Source organism: Chenopodium quinoa, unplaced genomic scaffold (assembly GCF_001683475.1).
Source record: "Chenopodium quinoa cultivar QQ74 unplaced genomic scaffold, ASM168347v1, whole genome shotgun sequence".
Taxonomy (NCBI): domain Eukaryota; kingdom Viridiplantae; phylum Streptophyta; class Magnoliopsida; order Caryophyllales; family Amaranthaceae; genus Chenopodium; species Chenopodium quinoa.
In genome coordinates this window covers 892,642-918,787 of record NW_018742205.1, presented here as the reverse complement: position 1 = coordinate 918,787, position 26,146 = coordinate 892,642, and the positions used below count along the sequence as shown (strand labels likewise).

Sequence of the window (26,146 nt, the reverse complement as noted above, 5' to 3'; positions counted from 1 at the left end):
GGTCCGGTCCATTTTTTTGGTCCAGACCAAATTTTGAACACCCCTAGATCTGGGTAGTATTATGGAATACTCACAGGTGAGGGGGAGTGTTGAGCCAATGAGCAAACTCACATGTGAGTAGAAAAGGTTTAGGAACTACTCCCTTCATTACCATATAAATAGAAATAAGCATTATTTTATGGGATGAAGAAGAACATAGTCCTATAAATTAAAATGTCAATATTAATGCTTTTTAAATAGACAAACAGGAAAAAAGTGTTATATCTAAAATCTAATCTAATCTAATATTATATAAATAAAGTAGGCATTTTTGGAGAGCATTCGGAGCGCCACGTAAGAAATATATTTATTTCGACCAATAAGAAGAAAGATTTGTATTTTATTTTTGAATTAAAAAATTTATGTCGCCACCTAGATAAAAGTAACGAATTAGATTTGATATATCTAAAATTTTAATACCACGTAGATTATAATCCACGAATTAAATTATTTTAATGAAAAAAATAAAGTAAATATATAGGAAAAGATAAATTTATTAATTCAATACTACGAGTATAAGAAATCCAAAAAAAATATTATAAAAGATATTTAAATGATAAATACTTATAATAAAATTTGATACCTATCATTATAAGATAAATTTTGATAGAATTTATGATAAGAAATACAAATTGTTCGTTAATTATAATTAAATTAAAATTTGTGATACCTAGTTATAAATTGACACATCATACGACACAAACAAAATTTCGTATCAATAAAAAGCCCCATCAAGCAAATTTTGTGTTAGTAATTTTGTGTTAATTTTTGGTCATCAATTGCCGGGTAATTTTTAGCTTAATTTTTAAAATCCTATGTTTAAATTAGTATTTCTAATTATTACTTACATTATATTAATTTTGGATACTCAACGATTATATGTTTATGTTTTTTTACTAAATGTTTTTTTACATGCAGATCTAACACGTCATACGACACAAATAAAATTTCGTATCAATACAAAATCCCATCAAGCAAATTTTGTGTTAGTAATTTTGTGTTAGTTTTAGGTCCGGGTAATTTTTTTAAAATCTTATGTTTAAATTTATATTTGTACTTATTAGTTACATTGTATTTATTTAGGATACTTAACGATTATTTGTTTATGTAATGGCATACGATTAGATGTTGTATACTTAATATATGGATGACTTTGGTTATTTTTGGAGATGATGAAAAAATTCCAATGCATAGATTTGATTTTATATCGCAACAATTTTTATTTATTGGTAAATATATTGATTTATTTTATATAAATGTAAAGATTTAATTTATATCAATTTCAGTTTGGCTAACATTTCCCGGTTCAATTTATCCATTGATGTAGAAGGTTGGTTGTGGACGAGGTTGGTGATTCTATCGAAATAAAAGGTATGGTAAAACAATGAATAATGATTTAAGATTTAAATTATTAAAAAGTTATCATTTCACATTAAAGATTTTATATAACGGAAATTAAATCATATTTACAATTTATTTATATTTAATAAATTCATTATAATTTATAGTAAAAAAAATAAATATTAAACTTTTGTAATTTTTTCTGAAATTATTAAATACAATAAATTTAATAATTAAAAATCTTAGATAAAAAACCGTGCAATTAGTAAATAAATAAATTTTAAAAACATGAAAATACTCATTCAACCCCTTTTTTTCACGTAAATCTTAATGATTGATTGATTCTGGATGGAAGACTTTTGAAGTACCAAGTACAAGTCAACTTTTTAATTTTACTTTTATTTTAAAAGAAATTATAAAAAAAAAAAAAAAACTATTATCGCCTATAAAATCGTATATAAAAGAGTGAGATGGTTCACTTCTACACTAGCATTCTTCCAACACCTTCCTTCTTCCCCGAAGCTACTTTACGGCCCACAATCACTTTCGCTTTTCTTCCCTTTTCCCTTTTCTTTTTTTTTTTATTTTATTTTACATTGTTTATAAAGCCTAATACAAAAATGGCGCATAAAATCCTATCCACCGGAATTCCTCACAAAAACCTCCCGGATAACTATATCCGACCCGAATCACAAAGACCCAACTTATCTCAAGTCTCCGAATGTGAGGACGTACCCGTTATCGACTTGAGTTCTAAGGATCTTTCACAAATCCTCGAACAAGTCTCATATGCTTGTAAGCATTACGGGTTTTTTCAGGTAAGGTTACGTACATTTGAACCTCTTTTTCAATACCACAACTTCACGTATGCATGTACTCTAGATGAGAAGTCTAATATTGATGCCGAATTTGATTTTAATGATTCGGTAGGTGATCAATCATGGGGTGTCTAAGGAATTGGCTGAGGAGATGCAAAAGGTGGCTAAAGAGTTCTTTAATTTGCCAGTAGAGGAAAAACTCAAGCTATATAGTGATGATCCAACAAAAACAATGAGATTGTCAACAAGTTTTAACGTTAACAAAGAGGAAGTTCATAATTGGAGAGATTATCTTAGGCTCCATTGTTGGCCTCTTGAGCAATACGCTCCCGAGTGGCCTTCTAACCCTCCATTATTCAAGTAAGTACCAACATCTCTTTAATTTCTCAGTTATTCAACAAGTTATAATTTTTTTTTTTTGTTCTTCGACGAGGAATAAGAACACTGATGTTGACGAAATTTGAGATAAGTTACGAATATTAAATCTACATATATTTTAATTCGTACTTCGTATTACTTATTTTACCTATCACATCACAGTGACATATACAAATTACTTTAAATCTTCTGAGAGAATATTCTGAATACTTTAGAACCTATAAATTACTGTTATAATTATTATTAGTATTATTAAATTTTATTTTAAAAGTCTAGTATTTTTATGCATGTTTTAATGGACTATGTAGTACGGAGTATTTCTTTTCGTGTTTGCCACATGAGTAGGTTTGTCTTTTAATTCCATAAGAAATAAAAAAATTGTCTTTTAAATGATGTCAATGAGAAATTCTTGCCACGCACTATATTCGTTAATAATGCTTTGCATCATTAATTAGTTTTCGGTGATAAAATATAGCGGTACGTAGAGTATGACAAACAGATCCAATATCTACGTCAATCGTCATGTTAGTGAGAAAGCATTACGTTTACATTTTGTTCTTTCTTTTAAAATACAAATTATGAATTAAATACTGACCAAATTGATCTTTTAAAGACAAACGCCATTATGAAGTTGACTTTTATAGATAAAGGCAACATTTTATTTTTTTAAAAAGCAAAACGCAATATAACTCTACTTACTTCAATTTCGTCTTCTCTTTGTTTTTCTTACCTTAAATTTATCATCTTGCAAACAAATTTAAATAGAAATTAGAACTAGCTTAAGCATTAAAAATTGTATTCATTGACAAATGTTCCTTTATCCTACTCAATAAACATAGAATTTTTCTATGTAGATACTACTACAATTTCACAAGCTAGTTAATTAAAAATCGAAGCAACGTTGTTAATAAATCCGCAATGTTAATTCTAATACTCTATGTACTGTAACTACTAAGAAATATATCTTCATCTATGTTGGCTCTACGATTTGCGAGTCTAGTAAGGTGATTAGAGTCGTTTTATTACACTAATAAGGTTGTATACACTAATAATGTCCGTTAATAGTGGTCGATAATGTAGGAATAACGAATGTGGAAAAGTAGTTCGATTAGTAAGGGCTGGATGTTGCCAGTGCCCAACCCATGTGATATTTTTTTCATCCAAATGCCTTTTCTAAGCAAGATATTAGACAACCTTTCAAAATTGCTAAGAGTCATAAACAGCCCTTACTAATTCACAAGAAAGGCCAAAAGTTCATAAGAAATTGGAAAAATTAAATGTCTATTTTGCAGTTTTTAAAGTTATTACTGTGACTCTTGTGAACTGACATTAGTTGCGTAGAACTGTAGAAGTTCTCATTCTTGTCATCATAATTTGTTCTTTATCAAAAATAGGAAAATGTTAAATCTGTACGTATTTAATACTATGGAGTACAAATGACAGAGTAAAATTGTTAAGTATATATATTAGGGTTTGATTAAGGTCTTAAGGACTTTAGTTTCACCCTGAGAGAGGTTTTAAGCCATAGTATAATACTAATAATATGTGCTTTTAACATTAAACTAAGGGGTGTTTTAGATGCAATTAACAATCTTTTCCTAACTCTTTTTTTCAAAAGTTAAAAACAAACATAATTATTTTTATAATATTAATTTTATTTTTATTTTTATAAATGAGTTCATTCATATAATAAAGATGTACATGTAGTTTTTGTTTCAAACTAAAAATAATCATCTTATAAGGTATGATTTATTAATTAGTTGCTAGACTTACAAGTCAGATTTTATGTTTAAGATGATCACTTTAATATACAATAACACGTAAGCTAGCCTTGGAGAATAGACTTTGAGAAAATTCCCACAAATAGTCCCACCAATGCCAAAATTAGATTATAGAGTGATTAATTTAACATACTCCTTGCAACTACCAAATCAAACATCATTAGATGATTCTTATAACCTGAAACAGATATGTTTATACTTAAATTTTAAATCACACATCCCCTGTAAAACGCACACAATTAAACATATACTATGAAGTAATAATTAATAATTATTTGCAATAATTGCTCCCAATATCATATAATATCTTACCTACTTTAAAGTTTCATTGTTTTAATTCTTAATTAATCAAGATCAAATACATTAAAGACGGAGTGATTGGTGGGATTATACGAAGTATATAAATTCATTTAATCGGTTCAATCATACTTTAAGTTGCATAGTAAGTCTAAAATTTTTGGTTGCCACTACACATGTCTTGCCTCCCCACCTACTCGAAAAACATAATACACCTAGATCTATTTCTAGCCGTTGATCTCAATTTTCAGATCGAATCTATACGATAAGTATCTAACCAATTAATTATAATTGATGACATCACTTTTATACGTATGCTTACATGACACCTCATGACGCATTATATATGAGGTAACCTCTAGAATAATACTCCCAAATTACCAATGACTTTAATTTTCAACATTATTTATGCCAACTCTAAGTACTCCAAAATCTCAAGGTTAGTAATTAGTAACAGAGGTAATAGTACGTTTTAATTGACTATAAAGTGTGTAGTTAACAATTTGACTTAAATTAAGCTATGAATATGATTAATTAATCAAACCTCCTAATGCACTTTTTTTTTCAAATTTGGAGGTTGAAAAGTTGTACGTTATCTTACTAAATGGTTAGATTTTTCTTTGGTAATTAAAAGACTTTTTATTCTCTCTTATTTTCAACCATATGATCTCATTTAACAATAAATATGTGATCAAGGGCTTCTCAATATTGTCCTTTCCTCATGAACATATTTGGTGGTGCTGATTTTAGCTATCATATAACTTTTTACTAGCATAGTATTCACATGTTTATTTAAATGCATATGAATATGCAAATAAGAATATATTTTGACGAGAGGTCCACATACCAAGGTTGTAGAACACATTCCTGACACACTTTTCAACCCGACATAAATTCTTTATCTCATTATATCAACATATTTATGTTAGATAAAAATACGAGGTCCCACACAATATATACATAGTATATAGCTATAGAAGTATAATTTTAAAACTTTAAGGGAATTAAAATTGTCATGTAATTTGTTTGTCAATATGTTTACACCGTCTTCTAGAATGCAAAACCACACCTAGAATGTGGGGCAAAAGTCGTATTATGCATGAACTTTAAGTTAGTTGGACATTATTGAAAGGATTATAATTTGATATTAAGAGGCATTGGTTAAAAGGAGAATGCGAGAAACGTCCAATCTCTTCTAATTGTTGAAAGATTCAACAAAGGAATGTCCTTATCTGATAAGATTTGCCGGTTGATGTTTTACATTCTATAGATAAGAATAACAGATAAGAGTCATCCTCTCCTACTTCAATGGTTGATAATCGACATAGAAGAGTAAAAGAACAAAATTAGTACTCTCTCTATCTCTATTTTTCTGTCTCATTTGATATTTTACGGTCTTTGAAACGTGAGTTAAAATGTATATATCTCTATTTTTATAAGCATAAAAATTATAAAAACTTGATATTAATACAATAACTACCTACAAGTAATGTACATGAGAGAAAAAATATGATGTTCAACTTTCCTCCCTTAACTTTTTTTTTCTTCTTCTCTCATAAGAGAACTATATAATTATTGAGAAAATTATTAATATTAATCCGACTTTACTTTATATAATTCATGTACTGCACGGGCTAAAAGCCTAGGTATAAAATATTACATCTGTTTATTATTGTTTGCAACAAAAGAATATTATTTGTGAGATAAAATATTCCTTTGTTACAAATAATAAGAAACAGAGGTAATAACTACTTCCAATAGTTAATGTCTTACTTTTAATACCTTTAAACAATTAATTTTTAGCAAGAAATTACGTTTATCAATTGATTCATTTATATAGCTAATATGCTCATTTTAGCAATAAAGCTTTAGATTTTGTTAGTAGAAAAAAAATAAAAATAAATGATACATAAAGCCTTTAAGGTACATTTATAGAAGCTGAAAATGTACTACTTGTATAGTTGTATATAAACTAAATAAAACATCATTTTACATTGATCAATGCGTGATTTTGACATACATTCTAAAATTATAAATTTATTTACGGCCTTAAGTTTTAACTCCAAAAAGCTCTAAACTTCCTCCATTTTTTATTAGTTGCATTACTTTTGTTTTTACGGACTCTTAGACAATTTTTGGAGTAATATAAATGGGGCCCATGTAGTAGAAGAAAGATAGAGAGAATTTATTAGTTAACAAGGAAAGTGATGCAACTAAGGGCCTGTTTAGTTCACCTTATTTATTCACTTATTTTCAAGTCAGTTAAGTTCAGTTAAGTTCAGTTAAGTTCAGTTCAGGAACAGATAAGTTTAGTAAGAAAAAATAAGTTTTGATCAGGGTTACCCAAGTTCAAATTACAACTAAAATAAGTTCTGATAAGTTCAGTTAAGTTTAGATAAGTGAAAATCACCATAATTTAAAATTTCTCTTTCAGAAAAGTGATGTAACTAAAAAACGGAGGAAGTATATACTATAAAAAAATAAAAATAAAAATTAAAAAAAACTAGAAATAGACAATTTGTCAAACAAAAAAAAAAAAAAAAAAAAAAAAAAAAAAACTAGAAATAGACAAGGTTAAATATTTGGAGTTGTGAGATTTGACAAGGTCCTTTTTCGTTGTGGGTCAAGGCATTGACTACACGTAAAGTAGTCTACGAAGTACTTGTGTATTGCTTACTGCTCCGTATAAGGCCATTGTTAGTCGACAAATTATGTTGGCCTATTATCCACATGCATGAATACATGATTCATTCATCTATGATGTGTCTATTCGTCTGGCCTTTGAATCTTCCACTAATCAATTTTGACTAACCATTAAAGCTTTACATTTAACTTTTGTGACACTCGGCTACATTTAAAAATTTATTTTTTTACATGATCATACGCGCTTTGTATGTGATTATAAATTATAGATTATAGATCATAGCATTTTGTTTTAGGTGATTAATACTATAAATAGTACACGTAGTATGATTATAGATTATCGGTTGTTATTTTAACTAAAATGGAGATAGGGAAATAGAAAACAAAAAAAATATAAACTTTGCACTTTGCCTTGGTGAAAAATAAGGAATACCAAAACGTTACTTAACATCAATCGGCCAATTAAAAATATAATCATATTGGCATAGAAAAAAGGCCGCAGATTTACGTCATAATATACAGTCAGTACGTGATATTTGAATATAAAAAAACGCAAAATTTTCAAGCCAGTCATATACGGAGTAAATCACCGATAAATCTGTCCATTTCAAAGGAAAGACTCAGTCTTCAAATACATCTTTTCATCATAGTCCCACATCTAGCTAGTACTGTGGTGGCTTGGATTCTAATAGGAACAAGAGGCTGTGAGGTTGTGTTGTGTCTACCACGAGTATAGTTTCCTGTTGTTAATGAGACCTGGTCTTTTCTTTGTTTGCAGATTTGATGTTTACACTAAATTTGTCCAAACAAATAATTTAAATGAACTTGTTTATTTCTTACTCCATACATTACATGGTTGCGTGGAAGCTGCTCTTCTCCTCGAATTTTCTGAGCAGTTGAGTTGACAAAGACGCTTGAAGCAACATTCAGTTTACTTGATTTAGTACATAACTGATAGTCACGTAATGTTAAGAAAAAGTTATCACGTTTTAAAAGAGGGCGTGATTTATGATTAGATTTGCTTATATACGCGCCACTATTAACCGTACAACTTTGTATAATTTTTACTTGTAAATTCTCACTTTGTGTAAAATTTTGGCAGGGAAACAGTGAGCAAGTACATAAAAGAAGTTCGAGAACTAGGGTTCAGAATACAGGAACTAATATCAGAGAGCTTAGGATTGGAGAAGGATCACATAAAGAATGTCCTAGGAGATCAAGGACAACACATGGCTCTTAACTATTACCCCGAGTGTCCGGAGCCGGAGTTGACGTACGGGTTGCCGGGTCATACGGATCCGAATGCCCTTACCATCCTTCTACAAGACTTGCAAGTATCTGGCCTACAAATCTTCAAGGATGGTAAATGGGTTGCTGTCAAACCTCAACCTGATGCATTTGTCATTAACATTGGTGATCAATTGCAGGTAATCTATATACACTGATTGATACACATACAAACATACTATTACTACTTAGAAAACGTGACAAAAAAGATCTTAATGATTATTTTTATGATTTGAACAATTATTTTCTACGTTGCAACATGTGACAAAGTTTGAATGGTGCCTAGTAGTTCAAGCTGACATGATAGATGATTCTCTGAAGTCTGAACTATGATACCGTTTTAGAACCACACGTAACAACTCTTAAGAGTGAAGAATAATTGATCATATATTCACGAGTTGTAGACAAAGACAACCTTGTACGAGTAGACACCCATGTGTTTCAAAATACGGAGTAATGGTTATATTGTTACACCTATACTCCGGCACACCATACTATAACATTTTCTTCTACTTCCTCCGCTCTTTTAATATCGCATCACTTGCCTTTTAGGGAAGTTTCACAAATATTGCATCACTTCCATTTTAAGACAAAAAATATCTATGTTTACACTGCAAATACCCAACATACCATTACTTTTCCACACTTACTTTTTATTTTATCTTTACATTACATGGACAATTTTGCATTTTTACGTTTTTTTCTCTTATATTTTCCCACTACCAAATTTTGCCTCTAAAACCCCTATAATGCAATAAAAAAAAGAACGGAGGAAGTGACGTATTTTTAAGTGACACATTAGTTTTTGCATGGAGTTACCGTGCATAGGTAGTATGATGTGTGTGAATAATTAAATGCTCATTTTCTGTATTAGGATGTAAGAAAAGACAATAATAAAGATTATAGGAATATTAAAAACGATAGTCAGGAATGACGGGAACAGATTACTAGAATGTGATAACCGAATTTCTTTTATGAGTACACATATTGGGCCTTGGGGCCTAACCAATAAGTAATTAAGTATTAATAAAAGGGCTGGACCTTTCTTTTTAGCTTGAATTGTTTAACAGTGTAAGATTACATAGTTTGATTCAACAAGGAACTAATTTTCAGGCATTGAGTAACGGTATATACAAGAGTGTATGGCACAGAGCAGTTGTGAACACAGATAAGCCAAGATTATCAGTAGCTTCTTTCCTCTGCCCTTCGAATGATGCATTGATCAGCGCGCCACCACCTCTCACCGCCAACGGATCACCGGCCATGTACCGGGACTTCACGTATCCTGAGTACTACAAGACTTTCTGGAGTAGGAACTTAGACCAGGAGCATTGTTTGGAGCTTTTTAAGAACCAAACTTAGCTAATCTATCCCATTCATATATGAAATGCATCTAGTTGTAGTGGAGTGAATACTTGTATCATCCAGATTCCAGTATTAGGTTGGAATCATTTCTTCTTTCGTCTTAAGTGTTCTTCTATGTATTGTTCTTAAACGAACTATGTACTATTGCTTAATAATTATAGTTGGTTTGTGAAATTTGTAATGTTATTTGTAAGAAGCTAGTAGTAGCTAGACAAAACTAAATAATCTATATCTCAATGAAAACTTGGTTTAGGGATTCTCTATATATAGCTGTATAATTTTAAAAACCCATTATTTATTGGAAAATTTGAAAAGAATAGATATCTCTACCTTTGATCACGTCAAATAGATTTAATAACCAAGGAAAGGAAAAGTGCGTGCACATAATGTTCAAATATAATGAAATGACAGGAAAACTTGAATGCCAGTATATTAATTATTGTGTTTTTCTATATAGTAACCCTCTAACTTTCACTTTGCTATGTTGTGTCCCTCTATTTAGAGCTTTCCACATTGTAACATGAAGTTAGCCTAGTTATTATTGAGTAACCCTCTACCAATGACAATTTTTTAATTGGCCGGCCTTATTTTGTCCTTGTAACATGAAGTTAGCCTAGTTATTCTTGAGCAACTCCATGACCTTAGCATTGTAGGCAGAGCATGCAACTTGGAAGCCTTGAAAACCGGCTGCAAACGCTAACGCCTCGAACTCCTTCTCAGTCCTTTCTTTGCCCCCAGTTGTAGCCATCATGACCATATCGAGTTGAAGGATTGAATTGGCTTCTACACTAGTCGTAATTTCTTGTGGATCTGGACGAAGACCTTCGCATATTATTACCTTACCGTGGTCCTCTGGAAGGGCATCGTAGCAATTCTTCAGGATCATAATGCATGCCTCATCTTTAAAACAATGACAAATCCACTACAAATAAACAGTTTATTAGTACACCAAAACTACAGTAAGTTGGAGTAAGATTTGTACATGGTTTTGCAATGTATTTAGATAATTACTACTTCCTCTGTTTCATATTCTTTTTGATTCCCACTTTGACTAATTTTGTCTTTGTAAAAGTGAGAAGAACAATGTGAATCGGAGGGAGTACTATTACATCATGGCAAATCATCTTTAGTATCAACATGTACTTAATGTTCGACGACAAATCATCACACAGATATGTGGTTGTATATATAACTGGTTTGGCACAAGTTAAATTCAGAATTATTAAAGGTTCAAAGGTTATCATACCTTTAGGAATATGGCGTCCCCTTTGGGGATGTTGACAAATATGTTTCCTCCAACATGTTCCACACCTAAGTATATATTAGAAGAAGGAATTATTTACTCCTGATCAAGTCCAATATGGTTGAAAATGCAAATGTTTAGCTATTGATTTAAGACATATTCTAACAACAACTATTATGTACGAATTACAATACATAAACAAATGTACATAACATAATAGTTTGGTTGATAACATAAATTAGAAATACTTGTATGATATAATTATGCAACTTCATTTATAGGCTAGAAGTGCACTATTTCATACAAGTTATACTACCTGGCTACCTGCCTTCTCGTGTTTTTATCAACCAAACATGCTCCTATACACATAATATCCACTTTTCGTCAACAAATCAATTAAGTATAGAAAGGAGATCGAATGAAGTATAATTACCAGGATATGGTGGAGCATTAGCTACAACAGGAAGCTGATCAAAGTTAATGCCCTTAATATTAGGGTACTGTGAAAGGATCATAGAGAGGGTAGCACCATTACCACCACCAACATCGACCAGCATAGAAATACCCTCAAATCCTTTATAAGTCCTCAAGATTTTGCGCATGATAAGGATAGAGTGGCTTGCCATTCCTTCATGAAACTCCTCACGACGCTCGGCCTTCTCCCCAAAATACTCGTAATAACTCATCCCATGAGCTTTTGTGAATGGTTCTACGCCTTCAACCACCGCATCCTTTAAGAAGAGCCTACATACAATGATACAACACAAATCAAAATGAATAATTTACGTGATTTATCTAAGAATTAACCTACATATTAAAAAGTTAGCACGCTACAAATCGATCATTCCTTCTCTTCGGAAATAATAGAAATGTATGTTTTGTACAGTACTTTAGGATGTTTGAACAAAAGTATGTATACAAAATTTGTCATTTCTTTATTTACAAGTTTAATATACTCCTCTAGATTAATTATTATATGATACTTTCTCTCATCTTTTTTATTCTATGTTGGACAATACACATTATTAGGGACAATAATAGGGTTTCAACACCTTGGAGTAATTTCTCATATTATTAAATGATACATTAATGCAATGAATGTTGATGTTCATTTAATATTTTCAATATTTTTGAGTATTTTCATTGTTAATGTTCATTTTAGGCCATATACAGTTTGAAGGTGACATCAAATTACTCCGTATCATTTTTATTGCTAGAGGTGACATCAAATTGAGAAACATATAGCAGAAATCTGGCAACCAACATTAATGGACTCATCAATGATTATTAAATAATGATGGCCATTTCCCAATAAGTGCAGAATTAGAATCAATGAAATTAAAATGCGTGCCATTTATACTTTAATTCTTATTTTATTCAGACAGTAAATAGAAATCTCGAATCGATCCCAGGATCACCTGAAACCGGGAGGGAAGCTCTAACCACTTGAGCTATCCCTCGCTCTCATTTTGTACAACTATGTAAAAGATAAGAAGCTATAGAGTTCTTTTTAATTCAGTACAAGTATGTTAGATTGTAAGTCATTCACCGATATATACCAATGCATCCTCAACTCTTTTTTAACATTACTCTATAGTCCATATATCTAATTACCTCATTATAATGTAGAGTAATAGATGATAATTAAGTTGATACTTGCATTGTCAAGAGCTTAGTATCAGACTAATTTAAAAACACAATAATGCCAATGCAAGTTTGCTTAAAAAAAAATTGCAACACCTCAATATACATGAAAAATAGTATGCGGCAGAACTTAATACTTTTTTCATTCTTGAAAGTTTGACCAATTTGACATTTACATGATTTTTAATGCATTTTTTCTTTACCTCGTATACCTGTAATTATGTATAAGTGAGAAATGCAAAAATCAATATTTTGAAAATTCACATAATATGAAGTATATCATCTTAATTTACATTAAATTTCACGAGGAAAAAGAATAGTTCACTTCATAATAGAGAAGGGAAGTTCCATAGATATTCAGTCTTTCTTCGCTTTCTTATTAGATATCTCCTCCGTTAGTTCATATATTCTATTTAGGCACATTTGTCCACGTATACTTTTAAAATATATTTATCTTTAATTATGTATTAGCAGAAATGGTAAAAAAATTTGATTATTTGAAAAATATGCATTAAGACAAATCTACCCGACATGATGAATACATTTTTTTTTTTCAATGAATCACAAAAAGAACTCAAAGTTATGTGAATAACATGCAAAGTAAAAAATTCTCAACTAATTAAAAAAACGGAGAAAATATGTTCTTTTGATTGAGCTAACATTTAAAAAAGTTACAACAAAAATGTGTGGTTTTTTTTTTTCCACATAAATTAAGTTTAGTAAACATCAGTAATTTCGCGCACATAAATAAATCTAGTTAAAATCTACTCCATAATAAGTTTACTTACGAGCTCTCGATCATAGCCTTGTACATAGAAACTTTAGGAGCCAAGGAAATGCCATCCTCATCAGGAGTCAAGAATTTGCAAGCAGGCGCTAGTCCATAACACCTTTGGCCTGTACCATCAGGGAGGGTGACAAAAGTGGCAGTGAGCACAGATTGGCCTACTAACAAGTCGAGCATACGGCCAAGGGCAGCGGCCGCAGCCCCCGGGTTCTCGGTAGGCAACTTGGCCACTATCTCGGCCGCTGTTAAAGGTGCATTAGGCCCACTTTTTTTTATGACCTCAAAAACTTTGAGGTCTTTCACAGCTTTGAATACACCAAAGGTGATACTTGCAGTGACAAGGGACGCAGCTAAGCAAAATCCTTCGTCTTCTTCAGCTGCTCCCAAGCTCCAAAATGGGTTCATTGGATCCACATTGTTGGCTGTGTTTGAGGCCATTTGATTTTTACTTTTTCGATACAGGGTTAGAAGCGAATGTTATATGCAATACGGGTTTTTATACTCATCACTTACGTATCATAGACGAAACTTTTATAATGGCCGATGCACAAATATCTTTTAAATTTATTAAATGAAAAATATGTATTGAAACGAATCTAACCATATAAATATAATATCTCATTTTTAAAAAGATGGGGTCAAACAGAGTACCATGTGAAGGCCGGAGAGAAATATAATAAAAAATACTCAAAAATGCTTAAAAAAAAAACGACCCACTTAAAAATAACGGCTGATATAAGAAAGTGACATTTCGTGCCTTCTCTCTCGATCTCCTCATCTAAAATTTCGTGCCTTGCTCCCTCGTAGCTCAAATGTGGTGATCCTCGAAATAAATGTTTGATGACAAATCAGCGTCATTGTTATTATTATTTCGTATCATTATTATTATTTTTAATTGTATTTTTTTTTTATTGTTTTTGGGTAACCAATAATACATGTGCTATTTATAACACCTTTTTCTTGTTTAAGAAGGAACATTTATCCTGTCCAAAAAAAAAAAAAATTTCAAGAAACGAGAATACTTGCTAGTTTTTTTTTTTTTTTTTTTTTTTTTTTTTTTAATGGAAAGTAAGTACTATATTTAACATACTATATCATTCAACTTAAACATTTTACAAGTATTTCTTAAAACAAACTGAACAAAACACATTATATATCAAAGTGAACGAAATTGCAAACAATATACAGTACTTCGTAGTAACTAGTAACCTCAACCAATAAATGTGACGATGTAATTTAAGAAATTATAATGACCAAGTAACAATATGACCGTGACCTAATTTCTCTTAAGCAACTCAATGATCTTCACATTATAGGCAGAGCAAACCACTTGGAAGCCTTGAAATCCAGCAGCAAACGCTAACTCCTTGAACTCATTCTCAGTCCTTTCTTTCCCTCCAGGCAAAACCATCATCATTATGTCGAATTGAACGACGGAATTAGCAGCTATGTCGTTGGATGTTTCGTCTGGATTAGGAAGGATGTATTCACAAACTATAACCTTGCCATGGTCTGGAAGGGCATTGTAACAATTCTTTAGGATCTTCATACATGCCTCGTCACCAAAACAATGCAATATCCACTGAAAATTAAACCAACTCAATTCAACTTTTGATAAGGTTATTAAATTGATAGATTATATAATATGTGTAACATGTTAATTTAAAGGACCAACTCAACTAAAAACTTAAGTTGATGGTTGAACTTTAGGATCGATTTATATGCTCCATAAATTGTATTTATACATATCAACTTTTGTAATGTTTATATGTGCAAAGATAGAGGTCTTAGCGGTTTTGAGTTGTGTCTTGATGACAGTAAAATAAGAAGTCACAATAAGGAAGTACTCTGTAGTATGTAATTTGTTGCTCATCTAACGTACCTTGAGAAAGATGGCATCGCCTTTGGGAATATCGACAAACATATCTCCTCCAACGTGTTCCACATCTGTTTGAAATAAAGCATTAATATATATAATGGGATTAAGGCTTTGATTAATTTATTGTCGAACTGTGTGTACAGAGCAACACAAAGTAGTGGTTAATATTACATAACGATACTAGGATTTCAATTATCGACTTGAATCATTGTAATTACGTAGTATAAATTTACCAGGATTAGATAATGCATCTGCTACGACATGAGGTTGATCGAAGTTAATCCCTTTGATAGCTGGATACTGAGAAAGGATCATGTTGAGTGTAGCTCCATTACCCCCACCGACATCGATCAACGATGATAGACCCTCGAAACCCTTGTACGTCCTTAAAATTTTGCGCATAATAAGGGTAGAATGATCGGACATTGCCTTATGGAACCCTGCGAGATACTCAGGATTTTTGCCAATGTACTCATACATACTCATTCCATGAGCCTTTGTGAATGGCTCTTCACCTTCAAGAACTGCATCTTTTAAAGATAGGCTGCAAAGAAAAGATAACACAATTATTATTAAATGCATACAATAAAAATGTTATTATATATTACACGAATTTAATTTTTTTTTTTTTTTTTTTGGTAGGCAAGTAGAAGGACCGTACTAGCTTATCAGATCGGAACTTTTACAGGTCAACCCAACTTGAATTAGCGTGCTAGGCCCTTTAAAAGTGGGAGGTGGGGGGGAGGGGGAAGGTAAATCAATCCCACCCCAAATTTCCTCTAGTGAAGTTTAATCGATATGCAAACTTCTCGCTAACAAGGCTTGGTGACATGACTTTTGACCAGGATTCTCATTGAACATTTTGTTTCTATAAAAATTCCTTAAACCATTCAAAATTATAATTTCTATGGCTAAGACTCGAGAGTGAGTGTAAGGTGAAATGAATGAGCCAACTATTCTACTATCTACGTAGTACGACAAGCTTTCGAGGCATGGCTAGGAGAGTAGGAGTAATCAAAACACATGATTAATTAACAACTTACCAGCTCTGTTTCAAAGCTTTATATAGCAACGTATTTGTAAAAGGACTCAAAGAAACACCATCCTCATTCGACGTCAAAAATTTACAAACAGGTGCAAGGCCATACCGTCTCTCTACCCTCCCCCTCGGGAGGGTAATAGGAGAGACGGTAATGATGGAGTGACTAACTAAGTAGTCGAGCAAGCGACCTAGGTTAACCGCTGCAACCTCAGGGTTCTTGGTGGGCAACTTAGCCACAATCTCAGCCGCTGAAAGGTGTGCTCGAGGACCACATTTCTTGATGGTCTCGAGCACGTCGAGGTCATTCACGGCTTTCAATACTTCGAACTTGACATTATCACTAAGTAGAGAAAGAGCAACAAATGATGCTTCTTCCTCTTCTTTTTCACCAAGATCCCAGTAAGAGTTCATTTTTGTGAACTTTTGTATGTTGTAGGAAGGATGTATGATGCAAAATACAAATTATAATGTAAAATAAGATAGAGTACGGTATAAAATACTTCGTATATACCTAAAATGTATGATGCAAAATTCTAACAGATTATGTCGCCATATATATTGATTTAGTGCGGCGCTTCCTAATTTGACTATTTCTTCATTCTTCAAATTAAAGCAAAATTTTCCAGTGAACTTAAATTAAATAAAGCCAAATTTAATTGACTTGTGACTTTGTGAGCTAGCTTAGCTTATCTTCAAGTAATATAATTGCGTGATATTATTTGGTCCGAGTTCTAGAATAAGGATTTTTAAAAGAGAACATATTATTCCTACAAGGTGTACAGTATACTAAGCTAATTGACTGACTTTTGAGGTTGGAGTCATTAATGAGAGCTAGTCTTCGTTCTGACCGGTGCAATGCACGGACTGTTCATACGTACATAATATAATTTTTATTTTTTTTAATAGTTTTTAGTCTTAAAAAGTACTTATAGCAAGATTTGAACTCGAGACCAACAAGTATTACGATACAAGTCTTACCACCTTAGCTATCCATATATTGTGTGAATTTACCCAACCAAATTATAGTTAACTTGGACAAGATGATTAGTCCTTTTTTTTTTAACAAACGATGATTTGTCCTTTATTGTACTATTTGTTACATATTATAAAATAATAAAAAAAGATAGGTTAAATGAGGTGATATGTGACATTATTCAATGAAAGAAGGTGACACATGGCATGATGGTTTGTGTTTTTAAATGCTAGGTATAGATAACGATCCATTACGTTCTCTTAATTGATACACTTTGATCTAAAAAAAACTGTAATGGACAATCTTTTAGAAATGGAAGGCGTGTATATCCTAATTTTGTTTTTTTGGTGTTTAGAGAGTCATAAGGGCTAGTAATGAGAATCGATCCTAAGATTACCTGGAACCAGGAGGGAAGCTTTAACTACTCACATGTAGTCGTGTATATCCTAATTAACAATACATAATTCATATATTTACTATTTTGATTAAATAAGGATGAAAATTATATACTTCGTCAAGTTTAACCTTTTTAGTTGAAATTCCGTTGTAGGTACTCTGTAAAAAGATTGATCACCATATTATTAATTAATATAGGGAAAAGGGAAGCACCTTTGAAGAGGTGATCATATGATTATAACTCACAAGTATACAACATTTTATAAAATCATAACCCCATACACAAAATCAGACCCATAAAATTCTTAGTATGCATGTAAGCTGAATTAAAATCCAATGCTTGATTGGTTAAGCTGCTTTCTTCAAAAATTCCATGACCTTAGTGTCATAAGCAGAGCAAGCCACTTTAAATCCTTCAAATCCAGCTCCTTTAGCCAAGGATTCAAACTCTTGTTCGGTCCTTTCTTTCCCACCCGGGTTGTGTGCCAACATGATCGCGTCAACATGGAAGACTGTCCTTGCTGCGAGGCTGGTTTCTGGTGCCACTGGGAGGATGTACTCACATACAATCACTTTGCCATGGTCTGGCAAGGAAGCATAGCAATTCTTCAAGAACTTTAGGCAATGCTCATCGCTCCAATCGTGACAAATCCACTGCAAATCAAAGAATTGGATTTCACAAGCTATTAAAACTAATGATCTTACTATTGAAAAGCTATACAAGTATAGGCTGTCTTACTAAGTAGTACACTAGTACTTGTACATACACAAATTAGTTTAAATTAAGTAGAAATCTACCTTCATGAACATAGCATCTCCTTTTGGTACACTTGCGAACATATCTCCTCCAACGTGCTCCACTCCTAAAGATTGTACAAATGTTATTGTGATTCATCATATAGAATGTAGATACAATTATATAAAAAGTTGATACCCTTAGTAGTAGGGTGTTTAGAGAGAATGTTGTTTAGTACCGTTATATGTGGGTGCATCTTCGATAACATGAGGCAAATCGAAGTTGATACCCTTAATAGTAGGGTGTTTAGAGAGGATCATGTTAAGAGTAGCACCAGTGCCACCTCCAACATCCACCAAGGTTGAGAGACCCTCGAATCCTTTGTAAGTATCGAGGATTCGTTTCATAGTAATGGTAGAGTGGTTCGACATTCCATTGTTGAAGACTTTGTTGAATCTAGGATCTGTTCCATGGTAGTCAAATGCAGTCATTCCATAAGCTTTGTTAAATGGAATGCCACCATCAAGAACTGCATCCTTTAGGTGGTACCTAAAAATAAAAGGAATGAGAATGAGAATTATGCTCTAAAGAAATTCAATAAATTTGGATGTTGCACATATAAATTATACACATTATTTTTGGTCCATACTATTGGGCTTTGTGAGATGTGTCCAGGTTTCTCAGATATCCCACTTAACTAATTGATGGGCTTAGTTAATGAGCCAAGTATTTTTATTTTATTTTAATTTTTAATTATTATTATTATTTTTTTTTTTTAATGTTTAGTTTTATTTCATATAGACAATAAATTTTGTTGAATCATAAATTAAGATGGCAAATTTATACTACGTACTAGATAAGTCGTAATACACTTATTATATAAGTTTTTCTATAACGAAATAAGTTCAGATACTATAATTTCACTGTTTCACACAATATTATTTGAATTAAACCGAGCAAAAGAGATACTTAAGTCGGGTGTGAACAAGCAACTATCTGAGTGGCAACCATGGTCGATTGCCCATCCACCTAATACTGGTCCCATTTTTAATCCACAAAGATCTCGCGTAATACTTTTGACTTAGGACTCATATTTCAATTATCATCTTCCTAATCTTTTGCACTTCAAAGTTCGCTTCATATTTTTCACCTAGCATGACCCATTTTGTCAAAGTCAAACTTTGTATTATAATTCCTAATTCAACCTTTTCCGAATTCATACCAACCACCCTAGAAAAAATTTATCACATGAAAAATGATTAAATTTATAAATTATTGATTAAAAAAAAAAGAATAGAATTATATGGTGAATGGTAAAAGAGGAATATATAAAATAAATTTTTAGAATTTAAAGGTGTTCAATAATTAGAAATATTAATGTGTCCTCTATATTCCTTTTAGTTGAGAGTTTGCTATGTAATATCAATAATCAATTTATCACTATTATGTAGAAAGCATCATAAATCCCTTTTTATAAGGTGAAAGTAACCAAACCTTGTACTATACTAAGAACTAAATATTACCTTTATTATTTTTAGTTGCAACAAACATATATATTTTATATCTTATAAACAATATCTCTTTATTGCAAATACAAATTAACAGAGGTATTATATAAGTATAATTAATTCTTTAATGTCACAAAAAACATGAGGTTAATGAAATTAGAATAGCTATCTATAATTTTGAAGCCATATTAACTAATTTCAAACTATTTGCTTTATTTAATCGGTTGCATATTGAGCTAAAAATCAAGTTAGGTGAAATGAGTTATTGAGTTGTCACATTGTCTCAATCTCTTATTTTCGAAGTTTCACCATAATTTCAATTAATAAAATTATGCATTAAAATAATTGCAGTCTTCTCATCTTTTTCTTTTTTGTCAATTAGGTGTGTTTGAATTTATAATCATAATCTAAATCTATTTTAGAAAATGTTGATCTCTTGAGTCTTGATCAAAGCTCTAACAAAGTCATCGTGAAAGTTATTACATGTAAATAGAATATCAATAATCTTTATATACTTCGTTTGTGACAAAAAAAAAGTTTCACTTTAACTTTCTGTCACTTGAACTTATATAGACACAAAACTAAATATCCTCAATTTGGAAATATTAAGGTTGAATTTTTTATTTTATTATTATTAAAATATGATTGGTTAGAGTAAAAGGAAATTACCAGCTTTCCATGAGAACCTTATCTTGGTTCATAAGAGACAGAGCACCCAAAGTGACACCATCTTCATTCTTGGTCAAGAATTGGCAAACCGGGGCAAGCCCATATAGCCTTTCAACCCGCCCATCGGGCCGGGTTTGAAGGGTGTAAGATAGGATTGAATAGCTAGCAAGAAGCCTGAGCATCCTATCCAACATGTTGGCAGCATCTGGGTTCTTGGAAGGTAATTGGGCCGTAATCTCGGCCGGTGAAAGATGGGCACCCGGCCCAGCCCGTTTGATGATCTCAAGTACATCAAGCTCAATCACTGCCTTAAGAACCATGGGCGGGACAGACCCGCTTGTGACCGTCATGGCGAATGAGCACGCCTCGTCTTCCCCCATTTGGGTGTTTTGTGTTGAGGTTGATCCCATACTTGGTCTTGATTTGTGAGGAACTGAGGATATATAAAATTTTAACAAAAACAGAGGAAAAAAACAGAAAAAAAAAAAACAGAGGAAAACAGGGGAGATGAGAGGGTAGTGAGGTGAAAAGTGGGAAGAAGGGTGTATTGTATATATTGGGTGATCAAGTCTCACCCACCAACAACCACTACTACAAAGTTGGTTATGCTCAAAGCACAATTGGTTACTTTTTGTAGCGTGGGGCCAATTTTGAGTAGTTTATCCTTCTTGCCAAACATATGAATTTGTATAATATTGTCTAGCTTATTTGAGATAGATAATTATGATTATGATGGTGAAAATGATGATTCCTTCCCACTTCAATTACCTCTAGAAAGTAGGTGTTTCGGTATGAAAACAAGGACCTTCGGTAGGCCCTTTTTTAGGATCTCGCTCCAATTGACGAATGAGCCAAGGGTTTTCTGCACAACAAATCACACGTAAAGTAGTCTTGGGGGTAGTTGCCGAGGAAGGCCCCCCCGATGCTAAAGTCAGTTCATTGTATTGAGAGTAAATGCTATGCAAGAGAATTAATTGCTTGAGGTTGATTGTGAATGAATGTAAGAGAAGACAATTGAAGGCTTTTATACCTTGCTTAATTGGTGAACTGGGCCACAAGTCAGATGGGCTTGCCATGCTGACTGGGCTTGACTGACTTAGCATGCTTATAGAGAGTTGAACCTTGCTTTGGGCTTTTGTAATTAAATCATTTGGACGAGCCCAATTAATAATGACTGGATTGGACCCAAACAGTAGGAACTAATCAATTTATGTCATAATTTGCGAAAGGATTCAACTTCCTTACCACTTACCCAACATCAATATATGAACTAAATAACCTATTATGGAATGATTATTTTTGTTAAATGTTTGTTTCTTTTGCAAAAAATTTCAAAGTTAATTTTTTAGATGAAACATATAATTATTAAAATGTTTTTTCCCAAAAAAAAAAAGGGAGTATGCTTTGCGAAAGTTAATTTCAATAACTCGCCTAATGCTTTTTTTTTTTTTTTTAAAAAAAAATAAAATAAAAATAAAGCTCATTATTTAAGTAAGCAATATTGAAATGTGTTGCCGATGGTCATATTACACAGAGAATGATCATATTTTGTAAATATGATGGTTATGTTTTTGTAAATTTTTTTGTCTACCTTTAATTTTTGTTTTAAATTAATTTGAGCACATAATTGAAACCCTATGATATGTGTTTCTTTATGATGATGAATAGATTTCTTTGCAGCTTATATGGTTTAACTAATCACTTATATGCAAAATAGGATACGACTCATACGATCAATTATTTGATATAGCAGACTATAGACTATAGAGTACCATTTATGAAGCACATATATAAAACTATTGAAAACAAGAATCTGAATTAATCATAGGACTATTGATCTTTTTGGTTGTAACTGAAGAATCCAAGTTGGAGCAGATGTTACCCTTGATCTTTTTGTCACTGAAAAATAAGTCGGGCATATATTTGAAGTTAGCTTCGTGAGACGTAGTAGTTTTTTGTGACTCGGCAACTCCCTCACCAACCCTTCACCAACTCCTGTGGAACTAAAGGAATATGTAGAAAGGAAAACAAAATCATACTACTACTTTGTACTCGTATTGATTTTCGTCTCAATCATTACTGTTGATATTATATTTTTTCTATAGTTTGATTACTTGAAGTGTGAAACTATGTGATGAACTTTGTTTCAAAGACTTTTTCTCTACCAATGTTTGGTAAATGAAATTGTAGAGTTCTCCTATGCCAAGCTAAATTTTTTTAGGCATCACGTCGTTTACACTCCCTTTTGTCCGTTTATAAGTACTTTAAATTGTTATTATATTGATTTTTGACACTGTTAACTATATGGGTAATGATATATACAACTCTTAAGATCACATATACCCCCTCTGTGTTTTAATAAGTGTTATATTTTGACCAAACATGCATGTCGAAACACGATGTTGACCATTAATTTATCTAATTATATGTTTGTAAAATTATAGAAAAATTGATATTATTAAAAGTATACATTATAACGAATCCAACAATGTGTTATACAATAATATTTATTTTTTAAATATTACTCCGTAGTAAATTAATCAAGTCAAAACAATTAATGTAAATAGTGAAAAAGTTGTGTAACACTTATTAAAACACGGAAGAAATAAGCATTAAATGCATTTTCTTTAACGGTACAAATATTGGACATTTATGACAAAACACGCCTATGGTTCTTAAGGAAATGATTGAGCTTGATGTATGCTGTTCTTATGATGTGTGGGGAATGATATATGCAGCTCATGGAGTTACATATTAATGTTATCAATATTTAATTAATCTTAATAGTTTTTTAGCTTATTGTTTTAGCTTTTTAGGGCTATGTTTACTATTTTCTTAAATTTATTAGTTCTTATTTTGACTATATATTTTTCAATTAACATGGCTTGTCACTTTTTGATTACGAAAAGTTTCACTAATTTCTCTATATACGATAGATAGGCAAGAGTTAGTAATCATAGTATGGTTTAGTTTTTCTTAGTTGGTGGGATTCTTCCTTATTTTACCCTTGCCTTGAATTTTGTCTTGGCATTTTTACTGTTGATTCAATAATTCAAAGTACAATTTGAAATGACTTTGTACCTAATTGACCTAACATTGAACGATCAAGCTTTGTGCATGATAAGATATCAATGTACCAACCATATTGAGTTCATTGTAGCATATACGAGCCTAAATGTCATCACTTTGGTCTGCTCTGTGAAATCACTTTTGAAACCATGCTTCATGAGTAATTGATAAAAAAGAAAAACAGTGAAACCAAATATAGTACTTACGTAGTGGTTTCATTTGACTGACCATTTATAATACGGGTCAAAAGAACAAACCAAAAACGTAATTGAGACGAACTTTATGAAATTTAAGGAGCAATCACACAATTCTAATGAAAACCCAAAAAAATTGAAAGATTTCACTTTCTGTTAAAAGGGCCTATACTAAAATGACCCATTTACCATCATTACTGTTCCAAGGCTAAAGCCCATGAATCAAATTTTGTACGGAACACACACAAACTCACTCCAACGGTCATATTTCATGTTCCCAATACCACGAATTCAAGAACGATCTTCAGCAACACATCAATTACATCACTCCGCTTCCTCAAATCTCAAATTCTCAATACTCAAAAAAAAAAAAAAAAAACTCAAACAATCCAAAATGGGTGTAAAAAAATTGAACAATTCAATCGAATTATCGCCATCTTTAGAAGATGATTCCCCAATTAGAGCAGTTTTTTGCCTGAAAAACAAAACAATTGATATGAAAAAGATTGAAGAACTTGAAGATTGCTTCATATTGGATTTTGATCCTTCTGAACCTGCAGATTTTTCTACACTTTCTCTCTCTAAAAGTTTAGATCTTTGCGACGATAAAGATGTCTCTGTTCTTGCTGAAAATGGCCAGGTATTTTCCAAATTCCACTTTATTTTTCTTCAAATTCTTACTCATTTTGTAAAAATAACAAGAAATTATGAAACGGGTTTGATTTAAATTAATGTAAATCAATTCAATTTCAGGTGGCTTGTAGAGATTTCCCACATCCAAGACATCTCTGTGTTAAATTCCCATTTGAGAAAACACCCCATGAATCACATTGCAAAATGGTATAATTTTTTTATTTTTTTTTCCATAAAAATTTGATAATTTTGGGGTTTTAAATTTTGATTTGTTTGATTAATTTGAATATTTTGGCAGTGTTATTGCTATGTATGTGAAATGGCGGCTCCTTGCAAAGAATGGACAAAAGGGTTGAAGCATTGTGATGCAACTAATGATGATGATGAAATCTGGAAGTTGCTAAAGGCTCAAAAAACCGAGGCTTAAAACCCCTAATTAATGGAGAATGCTGCTAGTTAAATTTTTGGCTACTTTTTGTATAGTTGAAAGACTTCAAGTCAAATTCATGCTTAGAGTTGGCTTATGGTAGTAGACTAGTAGCACTTAGAGTTGCATTTTGTTATAACTTAAAAGGATATGCAACTTTTAGTTGTAATGTTTTGCTAAGAAGTGTAGATATAAAGTTATGGTAATGGTAAATGATTATTTGTCACAAAGTATGAGATTTTGTTTCAATTTTCTACATTTTCTTTTCTTTATTTTTTTTCTCCTCCTCCACACAGTGAATTGTTTTATCAGCTTAAAGCTTGTGCCTTTTCCAAAACTATAAATAAATAATGAAAACTAAACTATTTTAGATCGTGGAAATAAATAACAGTACATAAGTGATATTAATAAAAAGTCTAATCCTATTGACTTTTACTCGGTAAAATTTTAACCGATAGCTAAGCTTGTATGGATGAATGAAAGAAAAACTAAAGTAGACATAAATCGATCTTTTCTCAATCATTGCAATTGGTAGATACAAAGAGACTAATTTCCTGTTGTTTTATGGCAAAATTTTCTTGCATTGTCTCAGATGTATGGTATGTAATCGAAGGTTTTGTACTTGACATATCAAAACTTGGCTATATTGAAAGATTAATCAGTGATTTAAATGAAAATTTGTTAAAAAAGTCTAATCAGACATCTAAAAATGAATTACCGCGATCAAAAGAATAATGATATAGACAAGACAAGACCCGAGCTAATGTGGACGACACATGAGGCAGTATGGAAGTCACTTTGAGGTCAATTATTCAATTTCTCAAACTTCTCGCCACTTCAACATAACCATTACTCTTTTTCTTTTTTATAAAAGCATAAATCATCACTCTCCTCTTCTAGTAGTCACTCACTCACTTGACCCTTCTTGAGGCTTCTACCATTAAAACAAAAATAAAAAATAAAAATAAAATTTCCCTTCTCTCTGTTCATCAATGGC

The 26,146-nt window shown here is 31.7% G+C and overlaps 5 protein-coding genes across 5 annotated transcripts; 2 read left to right on the top strand and 3 right to left on the bottom strand.

Annotated features, from left to right (window-relative positions):
* The first annotated feature begins 1,651 nt into the window (after positions 1-1,651).
* LOC110727607 (protein DOWNY MILDEW RESISTANCE 6-like) lies at positions 1,652-10,212 on the top strand. The gene is made up of 4 exons (XM_021907191.1): positions 1,652-2,198; positions 2,311-2,558; positions 8,400-8,724; positions 9,698-10,212. The coding sequence occupies exons 1-4, from the start codon at positions 1,851-1,853 to the stop codon at positions 9,944-9,946; spliced, it is 1,170 nt and encodes a 389-aa protein (XP_021762883.1). The 5' UTR covers positions 1,652-1,850; the 3' UTR covers positions 9,947-10,212.
* Positions 10,213-10,365: 153 nt separating this feature from the next.
* LOC110727597 (caffeic acid 3-O-methyltransferase 1-like) lies at positions 10,366-14,606 on the bottom strand. The gene is made up of 4 exons (XM_021907181.1): positions 13,625-14,606; positions 11,626-11,936; positions 11,196-11,260; positions 10,366-10,871 (listed from the first exon to the last, which is right to left on the bottom strand). Exons 1-4 carry the CDS (start codon positions 14,059-14,061, stop codon positions 10,563-10,565), a joined length of 1,122 nt encoding a protein of 373 aa, XP_021762873.1. The 5' UTR covers positions 14,062-14,606; the 3' UTR covers positions 10,366-10,562.
* A 78-nt stretch (positions 14,607-14,684) lies between these two features.
* On the bottom strand, positions 14,685-17,045 carry LOC110727590 (caffeic acid 3-O-methyltransferase-like). The gene is made up of 4 exons (XM_021907169.1): positions 16,546-17,045; positions 15,736-16,046; positions 15,506-15,570; positions 14,685-15,205 (listed from the first exon to the last, which is right to left on the bottom strand). The coding sequence occupies exons 1-4, from the start codon at positions 16,953-16,955 to the stop codon at positions 14,900-14,902; spliced, it is 1,092 nt and encodes a 363-aa protein (XP_021762861.1). The 5' UTR covers positions 16,956-17,045; the 3' UTR covers positions 14,685-14,899.
* Positions 17,046-18,066: 1,021 nt separating this feature from the next.
* Positions 18,067-21,362, bottom strand: LOC110727557 (caffeic acid 3-O-methyltransferase-like). The gene is made up of 4 exons (XM_021907126.1): positions 20,827-21,362; positions 18,888-19,198; positions 18,712-18,776; positions 18,067-18,567 (listed from the first exon to the last, which is right to left on the bottom strand). The coding sequence occupies exons 1-4, from the start codon at positions 21,234-21,236 to the stop codon at positions 18,262-18,264; spliced, it is 1,092 nt and encodes a 363-aa protein (XP_021762818.1). The 5' UTR covers positions 21,237-21,362; the 3' UTR covers positions 18,067-18,261.
* A 2,719-nt stretch (positions 21,363-24,081) lies between these two features.
* Positions 24,082-25,521, top strand: LOC110727580. Its single transcript, XM_021907158.1, has 3 exons — positions 24,082-24,729; positions 24,843-24,929; positions 25,021-25,521. The coding sequence occupies exons 1-3, from the start codon at positions 24,307-24,309 to the stop codon at positions 25,147-25,149; spliced, it is 639 nt and encodes a 212-aa protein (XP_021762850.1). The 5' UTR covers positions 24,082-24,306; the 3' UTR covers positions 25,150-25,521.
* Positions 25,522-26,146: the final 625 nt, after the last annotated feature.

Coding starts and splice junctions, on each gene's coding strand:
- LOC110727607 (XM_021907191.1), top strand. CDS start 1,851: ATGGTTCACTTCTACACTAGCATTCTTCCAACACCTTCCTTCTTCCCC. Junction 2,199..2,310: donor AGCATTACGGGTTTTTTCAG/GTAAGGTTACGT, acceptor ATGATTCGGTAG/GTGATCAATCATGGGGTGTC. Junction 8,725..9,697: donor ACATTGGTGATCAATTGCAG/GTAATCTATATA, acceptor ACTAATTTTCAG/GCATTGAGTAACGGTATATA.
- LOC110727597 (XM_021907181.1), bottom strand. CDS start 14,061: ATGGCCTCAAACACAGCCAACAATGTGGATCCAATGAACCCATTTTGG. Junction 11,937..13,624: donor AAGGCTATGATCGAGAGCTC/GTAAGTAAACTT, acceptor CATTGTATGTAG/GCTCTTCTTAAAGGATGCGG. Junction 11,261..11,625: donor TAATGCTCCACCATATCCTG/GTAATTATACTT, acceptor ATATATACTTAG/GTGTGGAACATGTTGGAGGA.
- LOC110727590 (XM_021907169.1), bottom strand. CDS start 16,955: ATGAACTCTTACTGGGATCTTGGTGAAAAAGAAGAGGAAGAAGCATCA. Junction 15,571..15,735: donor AGATGCATTATCTAATCCTG/GTAAATTTATAC, acceptor TATTTCAAACAG/ATGTGGAACACGTTGGAGGA. Junction 15,206..15,505: donor GCGATGCCATCTTTCTCAAG/GTACGTTAGATG, acceptor TTTAATTTTCAG/TGGATATTGCATTGTTTTGG.
- LOC110727557 (XM_021907126.1), bottom strand. CDS start 21,236: ATGGGATCAACCTCAACACAAAACACCCAAATGGGGGAAGACGAGGCG. Junction 18,777..18,887: donor AGATGCACCCACATATAACG/GTACTAAACAAC, acceptor TACAATCTTTAG/GAGTGGAGCACGTTGGAGGA. Junction 18,568..18,711: donor GAGATGCTATGTTCATGAAG/GTAGATTTCTAC, acceptor TTTGATTTGCAG/TGGATTTGTCACGATTGGAG.
- LOC110727580 (XM_021907158.1), top strand. CDS start 24,307: ATGAATCAAATTTTGTACGGAACACACACAAACTCACTCCAACGGTCA. Junction 24,730..24,842: donor TTCTTGCTGAAAATGGCCAG/GTATTTTCCAAA, acceptor ATTCAATTTCAG/GTGGCTTGTAGAGATTTCCC. Junction 24,930..25,020: donor ATGAATCACATTGCAAAATG/GTATAATTTTTT, acceptor ATATTTTGGCAG/TGTTATTGCTATGTATGTGA.